Source organism: Ochlerotatus camptorhynchus, unplaced genomic scaffold (genome assembly GCF_037179485.1).
Source record: "Ochlerotatus camptorhynchus isolate MF236.1 unplaced genomic scaffold, CSIRO-AGI_Acam_v1.1 ptg000229l, whole genome shotgun sequence".
Classification (NCBI taxonomy): Eukaryota; Metazoa; Arthropoda; class Insecta; order Diptera; family Culicidae; genus Ochlerotatus; species Ochlerotatus camptorhynchus.
The window spans coordinates 1979946-1999806 of NW_027040719.1; the positions used below are offsets into that span (position 1 = coordinate 1979946).

Sequence of the window (19861 nt, forward strand, 5' to 3'; positions counted from 1 at the left end):
TCTGGTGACTAAGCCACCATGTTTTTTTGGCAGGCACCATAAAAAAGCTCCGTGCCGAGCATCTCATCATCAAAAATTAGATCTTCGTATGCTTTCGAGAGAGGAATACCAGTGCCAGATGTTGAACCGTTGTTAACATCGATACAGCTGGCTTCCCCCAAGCCAGTCTCGCTGTTTACTGACGTCGATGATCCAGCTACGATGTTAGTGTTAGTTGCATTGTCAATTGGGTTAGTTTTTGAAGCTTTGATGTTAGTGTTGGTTAGATTGATTGGACTTTTACCCTGGCCTAGGGTAATAGGCTTCCCGAAGAGGTGTCTTAGATTAACGTAGTTTAATCCTGCACCCCTGTCACCTCCATCCTTGTTTTGATCTTGCGCTTGTTTTCCGTTACCTGCTCCGGGCGTCTTCAAAGCTCCAGCATAGTCCACACCGGATGCTTTGAGTCTGTCACTAACGCTGCCTCCGTTGATTTGCATCTCTTCGGTACACTTGCGGCCCCAAATGCATTGGCTTCGATACACTTGCGGCCCCAATGAACCGACTTGTTGCAATTTCTGCATGTTTGTTGTTGATGTTTGTAAGTCACCAACGTGACCTGCCCATTGACGTTAATATATTATGTGTGCAATCTAATGCGAACGGAACGAATACCATTCGGAATTCCCTTCCAAACAGCAGGCTCGACCCATACTTCCTCTTTAAGCCATACCACATCGCCATACTTTTCCAGCTCCTGTTCAATCGTCGAATTTTCTGTTTGCATCATGTACATGCACATCATGTACTCGCACTGTAGTTGCTCCGTCTTCAATGAATACGTTGACCTTGTACTTAATGTTCTCAAAAACGATCACATACGCTCCGTCATTTTTCTCGGTGATTGCTATGGCCTGCTCCTCAGTCCTACATTCGACGAGTACCAACGACTTCCCCGTATTATGTTCCAGTGATTGGATGTCCGAAAAATGCAGCTTCAACTTCTCACTGATAAACTTGGCAATCAAATCCATGTTAGTCTTCCTGGTCGGTAGATTGGCTAAATCGATAACTAGCGTATTGACACGTGGTCCATTCGAGGTTAGGTGATACGGCAACTCGGCTATTGTTTTTGTGTTTGTTGTTGTGTTTGTTGTATTGATTGTACTCAGTCAAAGAGTGAATATCGAAATATTTTAACTCACTCTGCACGATACGTAAAGCGTCTGCTCTGTACGAATGCCAAAGAGTAACTGACTCGTAGGACGAATTTAGAATCAAAAAGCAGTATTAGATTTTAAACAATAGGGTAATTGATTCTGGTTGGACCTATCCAAAAACTGGTGATGGTTGGATCTATTTTTTCAATCGCTAGTTTAGTCAATCTTCGCAATTTTTTTTTTTCAAAGATCACTTTATTATCATAAAAAAAACTCTTTTTCTTCAATTTGCATGGGTGTTTTATTGAAAAAACTTCAAAACAATTGAAGTAATGAAATTGGGTTGTTAGCGGTATGCTAAATAAAACAGCAAAACGGTTTATCTTCCATTTAATTCCACTTAATTAATTTTTGTATCCATGACAGACACGTATTTCGACTACAATGTGCAGTCTTCATCAGTGTCATTCCCACTAGAGAACTTATCAAAATCTAACCCCCTTAAGTACTCATCCCCTAGGTAAAAAAGTCAAGATCATAGGTATAAAAATGAAACTACAATGTGTTGAATCGGAACCTAGGTTAGGTAGGTTCCGATTCAACACATTGTAGTTTCATTTTTATACCTATGATCTTGACTTTTTTACCTAGGGGATGAGTACTTAAGGGGGTTAGATTTTGATAAGTTCTTTAGTGGGAATGACACTGATGAAGACTGCACATTGTAGTCGAAATACGTATCTGTCATGGATACAAAAATTAATTAAGTGGAATTAAATGGAAGATAAACCCTTTTGCTGTTCAAAACAATTGAGTTTCAATGTGTTTTCAAAACAGTTCACTTTCCAGGCATTAGCTCGTCATCATGCCTTACTTTCAAACACACAAAAAAGGAATATTTTTTACATTAATTTTGCAGTAAAATACTGCTTTAAGGTGTAAACAACACATTAGTACGCGCACGTAATTCGAATAGGTAAATATGATCATGGTTGGACCTACGCATGATGATGGTTGGACCTATGTGTTTCTTAAGACGGCCGCTAGGTGCGCCTCGGTTTGTCTACATCCTTCATGCGTAGATGATTTGAATTTCGATTTCGTTTTGGCCGAGTGATCAGTTTCTTCGATTGAAAAAATGACGAAAGAAAAGAGTTTTACGGTCGAAAATCTTCAAGAGGCTGTTCTTTTAGAAAGAAATAAATCACTTACCGCGTATCAGGCACAGAAAAGGTACAATATTCCAAAAACGACACTTCACAAACGGAAGCCACGGCAAGAAATATGGAAGGGAAATAGTGTTGAGTGTTGATTTGGAGAACCAGCTAGTGGATTGGGTTTGTATTTGCGCTGCTTCTGGCAGTCCCAAGACGACCAAAAAGATCTTGGAAGCTGCTAAAGACCTTGCGTCACTAGTTGGGCGTAAATTTAAAGGAGGAATTCCATCGTCAGGTTGGCTGAAAGGGTAACCACCGATTTCCGAACTACCACGAAAGCGCCGAAAGAATCTGTTAATATGAATTTACATTAAACACTTCTCATACAAATTCTATGTGTGAATTAACTTGAAATAAAATGTTAACAAACTAAAAATTGCTAACTGATACTTATTTCCTAAAAAAAAAACTCCTAGGAGAAAAAGAACTATAAAACCGGAATTAAGTTCTGATATTCTGTCATGTTAAGCCCCTAAATTCCCCGGGGACACGCAGAACATGCCCGCAAATGGACAATGTGGTCCAAGGCACTCAATTTTGTTATTGATCTTGTTATCGAATTTGGAAGCAATGTGGAGTGTCGCATGATAGGTTTTATTCCTTCCATGTCAAAATTAGGTCCATGTTCCATATACCCTGGAACTTGTTCCGGCCATATCTTCGGAACCACTTGATCGATTCCAAAAATATTCGATAGCTTTCAATGGGACCACAATACCTATAGTTTGACGTCAAAAATTTTCCAAATCGGGTCAATGATTTCCGAGAAAATGAGCCCTGATGAATAGCTAATGCGTGAAAAGTGAACTTTTTTAAAAACGAAGTTAAACTCAAATTTCTTGATTTTTTTAAATAGCAAATTCATAAAAACTGTACAAAACGGGGATTTTTTTTCATGATACCAATAAGTTTTTGAACAAATATGGGCTGAACTAGCATTTGCAAAAATAGGTCCAATCATCAACATTTTTTAGGTTCAACCAAGATCAGCGTAGGTCTAACCAACATCATAATTTTTGCTGAATAAAATCAGCAGTCACGTGTCAAACGGGAGCAACACGGAAACAGCAGTCTGGTACGCTTTGGACGTACTTGCAGACCGGTATGAATGTGTGAGTTTAAATTAGAAGAACATTTGTGATGTATGGGTGCCTAAAGCGTGCATTTCTCGCTGTGCACTTGGATATCTGATTGCAGGCAAAAAAAGTAATGGAGAAAGAGAGCGCAAAAACTCTCTTGTCAGTTGTAAATCTCTCAATTACTGATAGGTGCGCCCAGCGTTATCAGGTCATTTTCAAGAAAATCTGGACCAGTTAAAATATAAAATCTGGAAAAATCTGGAATGCTTCCGAAATTCCTGTTTTTAACATAATGCTATTGAAATCAAAGTGATGGAACAATCTCCCGTAAAAATCGGTCAGTATGATCACCAAGAATTTATTTAAAGTACTAGAATGCAAATAACTTGTTAGCATAGCTGAAATCATCCAAAAGCTGAAAAGTATTGGTACAGTGTGCCCAAAAAGTTTAAATATCCATTACGCAGAATTTCAAAAATTGAGTTAAATGTGGGTAAAATGCTGCAGAAAATATTAAAAAAAAAAAATGAATGAGAAGCCGAGGGGGGCGACTCTTTCTAAGATGCAGGAATTTTTTTGCTTTGCTGTTGTGTGATGCGTGCACGCTTAATAGATAGGGAGTAGATTGAAGAGGATTTTTAAGATTTCCTGCAAAAAGGTGGAGAGCGATGTGAGTAGATGAATTTAGATGCAAAACAGATTTTTTTTTTGTAGATTGATTCGCTAGCGTGAGATTTTTCGACCATCTAAAATTGGGTTTTAGATGTGTCGCACCCCTCGTGAGAAGCAAAGAATCAAGAAAATTTGATGAGATGGATTTTTTAAACTAATAGTCTATGTAGTCCTTACTATGTGATGCAGTACCAGAATTTAAAGATTTTATTAGTTCTAAATAATTCTAATATTACCCTGAGGTTGAACATATTTACAATTTAATTCTTGACATCATACAACACGCAATACCCAGTAGACCAGTAGGCAATTTTATTTTAAAGCAAAATTCACCTGGCTGAAGTGGGAATCAAAGTCTAACATCGTGGTACTCACACACAGTTTACCTTAACGACGGGTAACTCCACTATTCGCATGACCATTACGAATAATTTTATGCCAAAGAATAATTTTATTATATTACAAAAATGAAAGTGTGATAGTTTCATTTTTGAAGTCTCAGGATCTTGAAATATTTCTAAACTCCGAAATTTTGAGTTCTCCTGGGTCCCAGATCATGAAATTTTTTGTTAGTCTGATTTTACTTGGAACTCTTTACAGGATATGTTCGCCTTTTTTTAGTTCCTTAGTCATCTTGGAATTCCATTATATTTCTTTTCTATATTCCCCTAAAATAATGATAATATCTTTACCTTTCCAGTAACATTCCAAAAGTTCTTAGCATTACCAATTCCACAATTCCCTCAAACTGGTAATAATTTCCAAGAATTGGCACAATTTTTTGTCCATTTTTCTCTATGAAATTCTTAAAATATTCTTAATAATTGCCTTGGTACACTCTTCTCAGACTCATCCAATATTTCCAGTTGAACTGTTTTGTAGGTAAAAATTGTTTTGACATCCTCTTCAGTATTCCCGTTTAAATGTCTTAAATTTTTATTAAAATGAATATCCATTGAAACATTGGACAGAATTCCATTGAAATTATTCTCATGATTCGTATCAGCATACTCCTTAAGTTTTATCATAAGAATTTTCTATGATTTCTCATCCAGATTGTGTTTCTTTTATTAACAAAATCTCTATGCAATTGTCATAAGCGTTGACAAAACCATTGACACCGTCTTCAACCAAAGACTGATTATTTAACACTAGACAACAGACAACACACCACACCCAGTAGCCCAGAAGGGAAATTTTTAGGTAGTCAAAATTTGCACCGACTGAAGCGGGAATTGAACCTTCACTTCATGGCACTCACAATACGCCTGAACGACGGGTGAAGTCGCAGGACCACGAAACCCACAAAGATGGATGGAACTCTACTCATAATTAGCTTGAAATTCTCGTTTGATTACACACGTAATTCACTTTACACTTCACTGTGAACTATTTTCAGAATTACCTTAAAATTCCAATAATGTTCAACGTTGATGGGCTGTAATAATTAAAGTAGTAAGTTTGGCTTTTTATTTTTTGATTAGATGGTAAATCAATTGCAGTGATATTTTTAAAGCAACGTGTTTAAAAAAAATCTGGGAAAATCTGGAACATATTTAAAAAATCTGGAAATATACGTGGTCTGTCTGTGTATCTGGCAGGATGACTAAAAATCTGGAAAATCCAGATAAATCTGGAATACTGGCAACGCTGGGTGCGCCGGTGCGCCTGTCAAAACTTATGAGCTTCCCCTGGTTCATACTGATAGTGTTGTTCTGATGAATAAAGAGTTGATTAGTAATTCAAGAATCATGTTTGCTACCCAGGGAACTTCATGAATTTTCTCTAGATTATGACACTGTGTTGTATCAAAAAATGTTTTCGGAAGTGTTTGACGGATATTCTTTATAACACTTCAGTCGGAAGAGTTAGCCTTGTGATAAAAACGAGAATTAGTTAAATTTTCCTCCTACTTCGGTTAGCGCGAAAAGGACCATACAAGTTTTGTTTACACAAGATGATAGGCCCTTCAAATGTTACGTTAGGTAGTAATTAATATATTAATTGAGAATATCTCGATTAATTTTTAAAAGAGACGTATCAGCTTTTGTAAACAATGCATTTGATCGTCGATCTGGCGTAACTGGTAGCTCACCCAAGAGAAATTTTCCTCTACCTGCTAGTGGTATTAGTAAGCGTGTGTGAGATACCAGTTACGCCAAATCGACGATCAAATGCATTGTTTACAAAAGCTGATACGTCCCTTTGAAAAAGTAATCGAGATATGTCCCTCGAATTCATGGAGCATTGAAAAACAAAATCAAAACTAATATGTCGTGGTGAACTATAACGAACAAAGTTTGATGCACAGGTAAACAAATAAGGCACGCGACGCCTCTGATTTGATATCCATTTTTCCTGTTGATAACAAAACAAGTATTCAATTTGATGTTATGCTAAGGCAATGAAAACAAACCCGCAACAACAAATTTCTGACCTATATCAAATTTGTCAATTGTGTAAACTGAAATCAAATTATGATTTCAGTTTGATGTTGATATCTAAACTTGATTTCAATCTGCTGTCATTTTGATGCTGGACTTTGCTCGGGAAGCGCTCCCTTCATCACTTCCGGATCAATCAACGGTGCGATTTACACGGAAGAGTGCCGTAAGAAGCGTCTCTTGCCATCCATAAGGAAGCACAAAGGATCAACTCTGTTTTGGTCTGATCTAGCATCCTGCCACTACGCTCGAAACGTGTTGGAGTGGTACCGAGCCAATGGAGTCAATTTTGTGCCAAAAGATATGAACCTACCAAATTCACCAAAACTTCACCCAATTGAAACATTCTGGGAAATCATGAAGACGGTACTTCGCAAACATCCCAAAACTATTAAAACTGAGCTGGAGTTGAAGAAAATTTGGGTAAATATAACCAAAACACAGGGAAAATCGGTTTTACAAAATTTGATGGGTGGAGTGAGGAGGAAGGTGCAGGCATTCGAGATGGGAGACGAATTGAATAAAACAAATGTTGTGAATCATAATTCATTAGCAGTTTTTCATTCCCTGAAAATTTCAAGAAATCCGAAAATCGGTTTAATTTTGGTGGGTAAATATGTGTGTGCTATTTTTATCGAATACACGCTGTAGTTGGTCACTTTTTTTTTCGTTATTTTAGTCACTACTATTGTATAAAATACCCACTACCAGCCCTGCAAAGTAAACGTATTGTATAGCAATTCTGCTGACAACATTATATCATTATCATCACTATCTTTAAAGGATTATTTTTGAATGCCTTTTTTGTTTGTATTTTATTTTATGGTAATGGTATGATTATTTTTTCCGGATTGCTATCAATCCATGATGATGAAACGATTATTTCAGGGCTGCCATCGTTGACAAAAATATTCCCACTCACTAAGGGTCTGCCATACATCGGCTATCACTGGCAGTGAATATACAACAAAATTCAATGGCAGACTGCAGACAGTTAGAGGGCAGCCATAAGTTCCAGTAGGTACGACCGAGCCGACTATTTATTGTATAACAGAAGAAGACCATTCCCTGAAAGAGACTTCCATCAACTCGAACCGGTTACCATCGACGGCAATGCAGCATAGATTAGTATCTATCTGGCAAAAGTGCCCCAAGCTCAGCAGCTGTTTCCCATGAACTGGAAACTCTAACCTCAAGCACATTGAACATTCTTAGCTAAATCTGGTCATCTTGATCCGTTGCACAGGTATACGGCCGAACCGAACCATGTAACGAACGTCAACCGGTTGAACCGTGTGAGCAAAGTGGTACCGTAAAACGGGGGGAAGGTGATCGCTTTTCACCGATAAATCTTAATCTTTTTTCCCATACATTGATATCGGCACACAAACAAATGCCACTCAAACCCTGTAACATGCTTTTCTAATGTACGAATTTAGTTTTAAAACTGCATGTTTTGTTTATTTTTTAGATTTAAAATTAGCAAATTAGCAATTCTTAGGTGAAATTGATCATGCCGGTTTTTATGCAATGCAATATTCTGAAGCTAACATTTAAACTTGATTTGTTTTCGCTGAAGAAGAACCTGGTGTGAAAATGACAACAAAAGTGGTGGTTCTTGAAAAATTTGTTGCAAAATAATTAAAAATACGCCTAAATCAACATAATTTTTTCACATAAAATACGAAATAGTTCATTTCAACAAAATCAGAGTTCAGATTCGGATTCAGGGACCCAAAATTAAGTAAAACAAGAATAATTTTTTTTTATCACGAACACAAAATTGTCATTAGATTGGAAGAATGCATCGCTTGTTAAGGGAAACGTTTTAAAAGTACTATTTTAAACTAATTCATAAAATACTAAACAAATTATCTTATATATTATAATATCATGAAAATGTATTGCTGAGAAACGAAAATTGACCGATGTAGTGATCAACTTCACTCCGTTCTACGGTACCAACAAACCCGTCACATGGTTTAACAAGACAGTGCAGTATGCCACCCGGTAAGGCACTTCACTTTGTTGAACATGTGTAACCCTCTCGTGGCGAAGGCTCCAGCACAAAAAAAAAGAGTCGGTGAGTAAAAGGTTGTCACGAGTCATAAAAGGCCGCAGGTCGACCGGTGTGTGCAGTTCTGATGTGCATTCGATGGAATGTATTCTGTTGAGGGGGTTCTACTAATGCAAATACGCACACCACTCAAGGTCGCCCACCGTTTTGATGGCGATGCACAGGTTTTTGATTTCGCATTTTAATTGCATCAGCGCGCACCGTTGGCCATCATATGACGTTCGTTCGACGGTGCAGTGCCGACTTCGACTAAATTGGGATTTATGCTTTATGTTTGAGTTGACACAGGGAGCAGGCAAACATGCGTTCGCGCACTGATCAGCGATAAACGGGTTTTCATTATAGCAGATTAATTCGCATAAATGCATGGTCATATTTGTGGTTAGAATTTCAATTAATCGCCACCACGGATTGCGTTACTTGTGTCAACAAATTCGCGGTGACAAATTGTGTCAACCGGTGGTTTACCTACGATATGAAGAACAAACTCGATTCTGCTTTAACCGATAAATTATTCAACCAACAGCGCAAAAACTAATTTAACTCCACGGGGTCATATTTCTCCCAAAAACCGAAATACTAAAACTTAATTGTCCCGCAAATGTCAACATGATATGAAAATAATTTCCGCAAAAAGGGTCGTCTCTTCCACCCATCAGTTGGCAGTTGGCTTCCAGTTGCATCTTGCGGCTGTCAGGTTTATTTGCTAGAATTAATATCCTGTCTGGTAGATGTGGTACAACTAAAGTGGTTTCCGCAAGACCGTGGCGGCAGTCATCTCTGCAGCGATAATTTGTCAACAAAAAAAAAAAGTTTGCTAGTTCCTGGAAACGACCGACTACGCCGCCCCGCGAGTACAGTTCTAATTTATCATAATCATTCTCATTTTGGAACTGGCTGTGCTGCGGCTGGCTTTACCTTCCTTGGCCGGGCTGGAAGGATTTGGTGGGGTTGCGAAATTGACGGTGTGTCGCTCTGGTTGTGATTTGCTTGACAAATGAATTATGAGAAAACAATTTGTAGAACTTGGAACGACGAAAATGGCCGAGGACAGCCTGGGTGGCTGTTGCCGTCGGGATTCAGGAAGTTGTTTTGGGCTGGTGGCATTTAAGCATTAAATATAATAAATTGTGCTTTTGAGCTTTGCGGTTGCTGTTGGTTGGACTATTGGAATGCTGAGGTATTTCTTAAAGTAATGCATATTGATTTGTTTTCGTATGCGTTAGGATTCTTTCGAATGAATTTTCAATTTGCATCGGGAATTTGATTGGAACATTAACACATAATTTTTGTCAATTACCAGTCTGGTATCGCAAATATTTATCTTAGAATATTGAATTTAGCCCCATAATATTGAACAGTTTTTCTAAGACCAGGATCTTGACAGTTTTTCTCAACTGAAGTCTCAGAATCTCGACAATTTATGTTAATCCTGGATCTTGAATATTCGTGTACGGAATCTAAGACTTAACTGCATAATTTCTTTGAAGCATCATGAATTTCATTTAGACTATTTCAAAATATCTTCAGAATTACTATTATATTACCCTTAATAATCGTATGTAACTATCCAGTATTCCCTCGAAATTTTCTCCATAAAAACCGGATTTCTGTACAGAACACTTTTGGAATTCCCCCAGAAAACTCTTGAAATTCACTCTACTTTGAATTCTTAAAAATTCTCGCGAGAATTTGCTTTAACTTCTTTCCATTACTATTCGTTTGGAATATTCCTGGAAAGCTCTTGGTATGCCATTTAGCATTTAAAACAAGTAAGAGGTTGTATCCAAGACCCGACCGTAGATTTGACGTAGGATTACGAAAGGTAGTTTTGATGTCACAGCAAAAATATAGTATATATTAAATTGATTTCTTAACTCGTTATCCGAGAAAAAGTTCGATAGGTTGAAATTCGGAAGCAATTTGAGAGTTCTGTTTGTGAGGTGCTCTGCCGATGTCCATGTAGTACAAGCCAATTCTGGACGGTATGTCTTGGATATAAGCTCTTACTCTTTAGTTAACTCTTTTATCAGTCATTTGTGGCAAGCTTGGAAGCCACTTTTGAACAATGCTGTAGAAGTTTGTCCTCGATGTTCTTGGAGATGATAGCGGTGCGGAAATGAAATAAGTATTAGGGGAAACACATCAATCACAGAATCACGAGGAGGGCTGAATCCAATCAGTAGTTGAGGGCAGGCTTGATAGCTAGCTGCTTGCGGGGAGCATTTCGTTGTGTACGCAGAACACCACCACTCACCACACGCGGTGATTGAATGAACAGCGTTTGTTGAGACCGGATGGAATTCAATTTTGAAATCTGTGTTAGGGAAAGCGCTTTTCGCAGGCAATCGGTGACCATTTTATGATCATAGCAACACTTGCAAATTTGTGCAATGTTCAATAGTGACATTTTGAAAAATGATTAATCCTTAATTTGAAAAGATTTGTAGAAAAAATTCCTATCGTTTTGCGTATTCAGAATAAAAATCCATCATATCTGGATCAAAATCAGACCACTTTCATGCCGCGACCGACTTTGGATTCTGAAATTGCACCCCCAGTGTTGCCTTAAAAATGCAACCGCAATGCCAAATCCTAAAAATTTATCCAAGTCCAAGAGCCTGAGGACGTTTAAATACACCATATTTGAAGTCAGAAATCTCGCAAAGCTCAAGAATGTAAAAAACTTACTTATCCCCACGTAATCTTAAAAAAAATACTTAGTTCAAAAATTCAAATGTTATTCCATGGATCTCACTGTTTTCTTAAAGAATGTCATTGAATAATTTACATGTAACTTAGGTTAATTTCAAAATTCTGAGACATTTAAAACCATTCCCAATGTCAACTTCTAAAATGTATCTTAATTATGGTAACTATGAGAGTTAAAAAATTTCCAAAGGTCTGGAAGCTTACCTTGTTTTTGAATAGAGGGGTGAAAGGGGTTTCTCCAGGAGTTTTTGCATTTAAAATAAAATGTAACATCCAGTGCATCAGTTGCTGAAATCAATCATACCGATATTCCCTTTTTTGCCATTTTCAGCTGTTTATATGGAACCGGGAAAAATATGTTGGTCAGCCGGGATAAACTGGAAATTTATTTTCGTAAATCTAGTGGCCACTTCCAATGATTGTTGGGCTGAGCTTTTGAGAAATAATATTTCTGACTAACTGATACGAAGTTCCCTGCTCTAAAATGAAGATTGATGTTCTTGGAAAATTGCTGAACTTCTACGAAATTCCTTGAACGTTTTCAAAAATTCCCTGCTTTCTATAAACTTTTACGCAGTATGCAGTACTCCCGAAAAAATATCGATGGTGACGCCGTTCCCATTGCAAGACGAGAGCGGATTCCCCCGCTTTTCACGCCGGTGAAGGATGTTGCCAAGCTGGGTGCTGAACTGGCAAAACACAAGCTGCTGCCTCGCTTCAAGCTTTGCAGCATCGGTACCAAAATCATGTGCTCCAACCTGGAGGAGTACAAACAAATAGGAAGTTTCCTGAAGAACAACAACGTGGACATCTTCACACATGATCTGCCATCGAGCAAGCCACTGAAGGTGGTTTTGCGTGGATTACCGTCGTTCGAGGCGACTGCGGTGAAATCCGAGCTGGAGCGGTTCGGGCTCAAGCCTGAGGCAGTGTACCCGATGAACCGGCGTCCCAATCAAAATACCAGCTTCCGTGATCAGTTGTTCCTGGTGCATTTCACGAAGGGATCCACCAGTCTTGCGGCTCTGAGATCCAATATCCGGGACCTGTTTCAGGTCATCATCAGTTGGGAGCATTACAAACCCCAACATCGTGATATAACGCAGTGTATGAACTGCCTCTCATATGGCCATGGCACCAAAAACTGCCACATGAAGACAAACTGCGACAAGTGTGCTGGAACTCACTCAACTGCGTCCTGTGAGCAAGTCGATGACATCGAGCCAACGTGTGTCAACTGCGGTGGAAACCACCAAGCCTCCAATCGCGGATGTCCCAAGCGAGTGGAGTTCATTAATATCCGTCGGAAGGCCACAATCAACAACCAGCTTGGTCGCCTTCGTAATCATCGTTCGCCTCCTGTACTCACGGAAGTCCAGTACCCAGCTCTCCAGCCCCGTCGACATGTTCCGAACCTAGCACCGCTTCCGCTCAACAACCAACAAGCCAATCCTGCGAGTATCCAAATGGTTCCCAACAGTTGGGCAGTTCAGCATCGTCTCGCTGTTGCTGCGGCCCAGCCAATTCCTGGTTCATCCACCGCCTCTAATTTATCATACGCTGGTGCTGTCTCAGGTGAATCTGCCGACGATTCTCCGTTCACCTCGGAGGAACTTGTGACGCTCGTGACCGAGGTCATCATCATCATGCGCACCTGCAAGACTCGATCTGAACAGCTTCATGCTGCCTTGTCCCTCGTCACCAAGTATGGACCGTGAAGCTACAAAAATTGCAAATTGGAACGCTTGCTCACTAACGAACAAGCATAGAGAGCTACTCGATTTCCTCAACACCAAGGAGGTCGACATTGCTGTCATCACCGAGACGCATTTGAAACCCGAACTGAACATATTCCTTCCCGACTTTCGGCTTGTCAGACTTGATCGCACCTGCTCTGGAGGTGGAGGAGTGGCCATTGCTGCAAGACGTAACATCAGTTGCCGGCTGCTACCAAACTTCCAGCTGAAAACAATTGAAGCCATCGGAGTGGAGGTGAGCACATCACTTGGCCCAATCACCATCATCGCGGTCTACTGCCCCAAGCAAACCAACATCAGGGACGGGTCGTCAGTGGCCCTCCGGAAAGACATCATCAAGCTCACCCGGAGGAGCGGGAACTTCATTATCGCTGGCGATCTGAACGCAAAACACCAAGCTTGGGGCAACGGTCGGAGCAATAGAAACGGCATCATCCTCAATGAAGACCTGCAAGAGGGCCACTATACCATCTTGGCCCCGGACTCTCCCAACCGGTTGAGTCGGTCTGGGGTCCATGCGACCATCGACATCTTCGTAAGCAACATGGGACACAACATCTCGCAACCTGTGGCATTCCAGAAGCTGAGCTCGGACCACTACCCGGTGGTGGCCTAAGTTGGATCCTCGGTAAACCGATTTGTAGCTTCCCGGCGCAACTACCATCGAGTCAACTGGGCGCAATATCAACACTGCGTCGACACAACCATCGACTATGATGTCCAACCGGGGACGTCCGAAGATGTTGACCGGTGTCTACAAACCATCGAGGAGACGATCTCCCGGGCCAGGGAACAACACGTGCCAGTATCCAGACAGGTGAGTAACACTCTGAACCTTGACAGCCCTACCAAAGATCTCATTAGACTCCGTAGCACCATTCGTAGGCAGTACCAGCGATCATTCAGGCCAGGTTGGTGGATCTCAGAAATAACGATTTTGCTAGTAAGATCCGCTCTCTCCCAGATTGTGCTAAGCCCTTCTGGAAACTTACAAAAATTCTTAAAAACAAGCCTAGGCCCATTCCCCCACTGACCCCACTGGATCGTCCCGGCGACCCAGTGGTTCATCTGATAACTCCTGAAGAGAAGGCTGCCGCGATAGGTCAACACTTCGTCAGCTCCCATAATCTCGGACAAAACATCATCAGCCCTCATGAATCTGAGGTTGCTGAAAATGCAACCAATCTTCTTCAGATTCCTAACATTTTTCCAGAGGAATCCGAGATTACGGCTGACGAACTGTTGGCCTATATCAAATCATCTAAAAACATGAAGGCCCCAGGTTTCGACAACATCCTGAATCTGGAACTCAAACACTTGAGTTCCAGATTCTACAGCCATCTGGCACTGATTTTTAATCAGTGCCTCAGACTTGGCTACTTCCCCTCGTGTTGGAAGTCAGCTAAAGTCATACCCATCCGGAAACCTGGGAAGGATCCGCCCTCTCCTTCAAGTTATCGACCAATCAGCCTTCTCTCAGGGTTATCGAAACTGTTCGAAAGAGCAGTGTACCACCGGCTCCTAACATCTGCCGATGAAAACAACTTGTTACTCGAAGAACAGTTTGGTTTTCGGAAAGGTCGTTCGACCGTCCACCAGCTGAATCGAGTTACAAACATTCTCAGACGGAACAATTCTGTTTCGAAAACATCTGCCATGGCGTTGTTGGACGTTGAAAAAGCGTTCGACAATGTCTGGCATGATGGCCTGGTATTCAAATTGCAGCAGTACGGTCTTCCAATCTTCCTAGTGAAGATAATAAACAACTATCTATCAGTCAGGACGTTCCGAGTCTCTTTGAATGGCATCACATCGGATGCTTTCAACATCGGTGCCATCCATCGTCTACAAGGGTAGGGTCATCGGAGCTCTGACTGCCAAACTTCAGAGAGGCCTAGACGTCCTGTCTGAATACTTCAACAGCTAGAAGATCCGTATCAACGCGGCAAAGACCCAGGTCATCATCTTTCCACACTCTAAATCTCCTAGACTTGTTCCGTCGGAGAATAACAAGATCTGCCTGAACGGCACAGTGGTGGAATGGTCCAAAGAGGTCGTGTACCTCGGGCTAACACTAGACAGCAAGCTTCTTTTCAGGGAGCACGTTGACAAAACGAAAACCAAGTGCAACATCTTGATAAGATCGTTGTATCCACTTATCAACAGGAAGTCAACCCTGTCCCTGAAAAATAAGCTTGTTGTCTACAAACAAATCATCCTTCCTGTAATCGAGTACGGTATGCCAATCTGGAAGAGTTGCGCAAAATGCCATCACCTTAAACTCCAAAGGATCCAGAACAAGATTCTTAGGATGGTCCTAAACAGTCCCCCGTGGACTAGAAATTCTGAGATCCACTTCCTGGCTGGAATTCAAACATTAGAAGAACGGAGAGTATTCATCCTGGAAAGGTTCAGAGACACCTGTCTGAGATCAAATCATCAGATCATACGTGATCTAGCACGTTAGCTTAAGTTATACTCGTAGTTAGGTAGGTTATCACTTTTTTCAATTCTAATTCCTGGGGTATTCTGTAAACTAGTTGAAAAACGCAAATATTAAATTAGAATATCAAATTAAACAAAGATGAAGAGCCAAGTAGGCTAATCAATTAAAATGATAAATCAATGTACTACCATAATCAACAGAAATAAACATAATTTTACTACTACTACTACTGCCTCTGCTCATTACCGCTTCGGACGGCGTGGCACTAGGTCCTGCATCAAGCAGGACTAGATCAGCGGCTAAAGGTGGATGGTGGATCACGGCGTGTTCACCACAATGAGGAATGAGACTTGAAAAAACGTGCATGTAAAACCCCCTCCCCCTTAACAATAACCCGAAAAAGACATGGACTTTGACGATCATTTTTTTTTCGGGAAATAAAGTTCAAGCAAACCCTAATAATGTATGAACTTTTAATTTTTTACATGCAGAGCTAACATTTTCAAAAAAAAAATATTGCTTAATAGGAGACATACACTCGATGAATTACCAACAACTGACTGTAAAACATATCTGGTACCTCTATATATGCAATTATATTAACAACTTTTTGCTCCGCCCCATTCATAAAAAAACGGCGGGAAATCCTACCAGGTTCTGAACCTGAAAATATATAAAACAGCGCTGCTGCCATGCTTTTGCTCATTTTCGCTTCGGACGGCGTGGCACTTGGTCCTGCAGTAAGCAGGACCAAATCAGCGGCTAAAGGTAAGTAAGCGGAAAAGTAATGTATGTAAACCCCCTCCCCCTTATATAATATTGAACTGAATCTGTAAAAAACTTTTCTCTCTCTCTGCTTTTTGTGCACTGCTAGAAGGTGCATAGAAGTTGCAAATTGTTGCATGGTCGTCTATTTGAATGCTTATAATTCTGGAGTCTATACTACGTTGTGCGATTTTGTCAAAATTTCGGTTCCCCTTTTACTATGATCAATGTTTGAAAATGCTTCAAAGCCATTGATCTCAATTTGTTCTGTAACTTCTTGGAGCATGACAATGTCAAGCTCCATTAGGAATATAAATGATCTGAGCGCATCTAGCTTATTTCTATTAGAAATTCCATTCATATTTATCGACCCAATATTGTATGATGAAACATTCATCTTTCACGACTTATTTCGAGGTTTTCCTTGTACGACTACGCTTCTTCTGATGAGAAGGTGAGCCACTCCTACTTCGTATCTTATCATTTTCATTCATCTCGTCATCGGAGATGAGTACCGCGTATGGATTTTTAAGTGGAATTGTTGGTTGTATCGAAGAGTTCCCCGCAGCCTTTGCTGATGTCTCTGTTATCGGTTGTTGAGTCGACGTGTCCATTTGGTCACTTACTGTTTTTTCTGCTGTAATCTCTTTTGAGACTACTACGCTGCTCGATGGCTGGATTTCAGAAAAAAATTGTTAGCGTTGTTTGTGTTGTTAGTGTTTGTGTGAGTGTTTGTTTTGACTGGCGGTCTAACATCCGGGGTCACCTGAATTTTGCTCACGATAGATTTCTGTCCCAAACCTACTAGCTGTGTCAGATTAGTAAAATTAGGACTCAATGGCTTAACCCCATTACCTGCACCGGTACTTGTACTGGGTTGTTGACTTGATGGGCCCCCTGATGCTAGCGCTTCCGCGTAATTCACTCCAGCTGCCTTCAGCCGGTCGCTGATGTTCCCGTTTTTTCCAGAGTGTAGTTGCATCTCCATGTAGCCTGCCTCGGTGTGCATCTTAATGCGTACAGCCCTGACCCCATTTTTGATACCCTTCAATATGGCTGGTTCAGTCCATTCTTCCTCCTTCAACCAAATGACATAACCATACTTCTGTAGCGCCTGTTAGATTACCGTGTTTTCCGATTTAGGGGAGACATCGTGTATCCGACTGTTGTTGCGCCATCCTCCATGTACACAGTGACAGCATATTTGATGTTCTCGATCGTGATCTCGTGTCTACCATCCTTTTCAGGTTGGTGGTCCTGAATTCAGAAGGAGTTAAGATAATACATTTTCGAATAATCAAAAGAACTAAGAGCAAACACGTTCGTTCTGACCACTCACAGCCTTTGCGCTACATTTTCCATATCTTAGATGTAAAGTATTCATCGGCCTATACTTACTGGTATAGGTAAGTAGTAATATCATCATTCAGGATTTAATGTCACAAACAAACTTTAAAAATCACAGGTATTAATAATCACTATTTTTTCATCAGCTACACGGTAGCCGTCCTAAACGATCAAAAGGACACCAGAAAAAATAACAATTAATTAAAAGAACTAAAGGCTCTACAATTCTACATATGTGTTCCACTAGCGATTCTACGACAAGCCCCTAAGCACTGACCCTTCTACTTTTTTTCCTTGATTTATTTTCCGTCGATCTTGTTTTCCGTGCTGAGCACCCATGCTACCGGCGCCAGGGAGGCAGCTCCCACACCTGGGACCTATCTATCGACCCATCAACTCATGTACTGGGTACCAATGGCTTTTCTTCCCTTCCGAAGTAAGGCGTGATCAGAGATTTGATGCCTCAGAAAATCCCGGCTTTAGAATTTAAAGGAGGAATTTAAACTACAAAAAAATGGCCACCAAATATATAAAAACTTTTCCGAAGACGGTACTACCCTAAACACTGTTTAAGCGCTAACATTTGTGCCTTCCTACACACGACTTGGGGACCATTGTGCAATGGTCGGATAGCTAAATGAAATTATCAAATAAGTCCATCATACATCGCATTATTTCAACAAGTATAAGTCCTGTTGAGCATCCTAATCCATCCTGAAATCCACGATGCACTGATAAGCTGCTGCTGCTGCTAGTAACTACCGTTCATGTCTTCTGCACACCATCATAAAACCCATTCGCACAGACAACACACTGCGGATCTCTTCCGCACTACTTGCAGCAGGAAGAGAGCATTGCTCTTTCTCTCGCCAGCATAACTTAATACGATGCCGCAGCCTGCAGTTATTAATAAAAGCAGCAGACTAGACAACGACTAAGCATATTTTCATTAAATTTCCTCCGCCCGTCTCGTGCATGCTTCTCACCTCTTATTTCCGTCTTTCTTCTCTATTCTAGGTAAGTACCTGCCAACCTTCGTGCGAGACATTCGGCCTATTCCGTGTCCATGTATTTGCCTAGTAGGTGCAAACATATTGGAGTTTACTATATGTACCGACGGAACTGGTTACAACCATGCATAGTTGCTGGTGACTGGACTCGGTTGGACTGTGGAGGCACAACACCAGATATGCAAGGTAAGTGGAAAACTTAACGAACGAATAAAATACATGTGCCAGGAATGGTTAAGATTTCTTCCCATCGCATCGTCGGCGTTCTACCTGCGGGGAAAGCAATTTCCCTTTTATTCCGAAGATCCCTTCTGCTATTGAGTACACAAGTCTTGTGTTTTATTAAACCTCCTTCTCTAGGATTGGGAATACACACTGCCGATCTGTGGTGAAATGAAAAGTTTATTTGTATTCAAACAAGCTCGGTACGGTCCCTTCCGAGCCCATTCATGTTGCTACCCAACACTGAATTCGCACAATAATCATAAATGGAACATACATTCTGCACGGAAAGCACACCTCACCAATAGCAACACATGGAATTACATACATTCCCAGTTCGAATAAATTCATTTACTGGAGAACTTACTGGCCATGTTGCACTACGTTCCCTCTGTGTCGCATCACCGCGCCTGGTGCATTGATCCGTGTGTGCATGCATGTATGTGTGACTCTGTGTGTATGTGTGCCATATGAGGCGAGAAAATTTTACCCATCCCAACAGTGCTGCTCTGATGCCTTTATTTACGAGATGTTGAGCAAAGTGCAACGGAGACAGGGGCGTGTGCGGTTGATTCGGGCTGCATGAGTCCCATGTTCCTGCGGATTGCACCATTTTTTGTCCTAAAATCTTCAGCCTTCTTGGAAAGTTCGTCGAGAGTTATCAGACAACTTCTCCATCAGAAATCTTATGGTCGTTATTCTTGAATTCGTCCGGAACTATTTCGGAATTTATGGTGTTTTAACTTTCTTTTGGAACTTCTCCAAACATCTCCAAATGTTTCGTAGAAAACGCCACTTAACACCAGGGCCCCACAAAGTCACTTTCAATCGTAAATCGTCAAGCGACAATGAAGCTGTCAACCATCACTTTCAATTGAAAGTCATTCTGTCTTCTCTTCGATCAGATCCCCGTCAGACCACTTTCGATCAGTTTTGGCTTGACTCGTGTTCATATATTCTTTCATTGTCAAATG

General features: G+C 40.7%; 1 protein-coding gene across 1 annotated transcript in view; it reads left to right on the forward strand.

The window, feature by feature from the left end:
* Nucleotides 1–18867, forward strand: part of LOC135704046 (uncharacterized) — a 39524-nt gene extending 20657 nt beyond the window's left edge. Inside the window, exon 2 of the mRNA XM_065225464.1 lies at nt 18673–18867. Coding sequence (XP_065081536.1) covers nt 18673–18735 — 63 coding nt within the window. The 3' untranslated portion in view covers nt 18736–18867. The remainder of the gene's footprint in view (nt 1–18672) is intronic.
* Nucleotides 18868–19861: the final 994 nt, after the last annotated feature.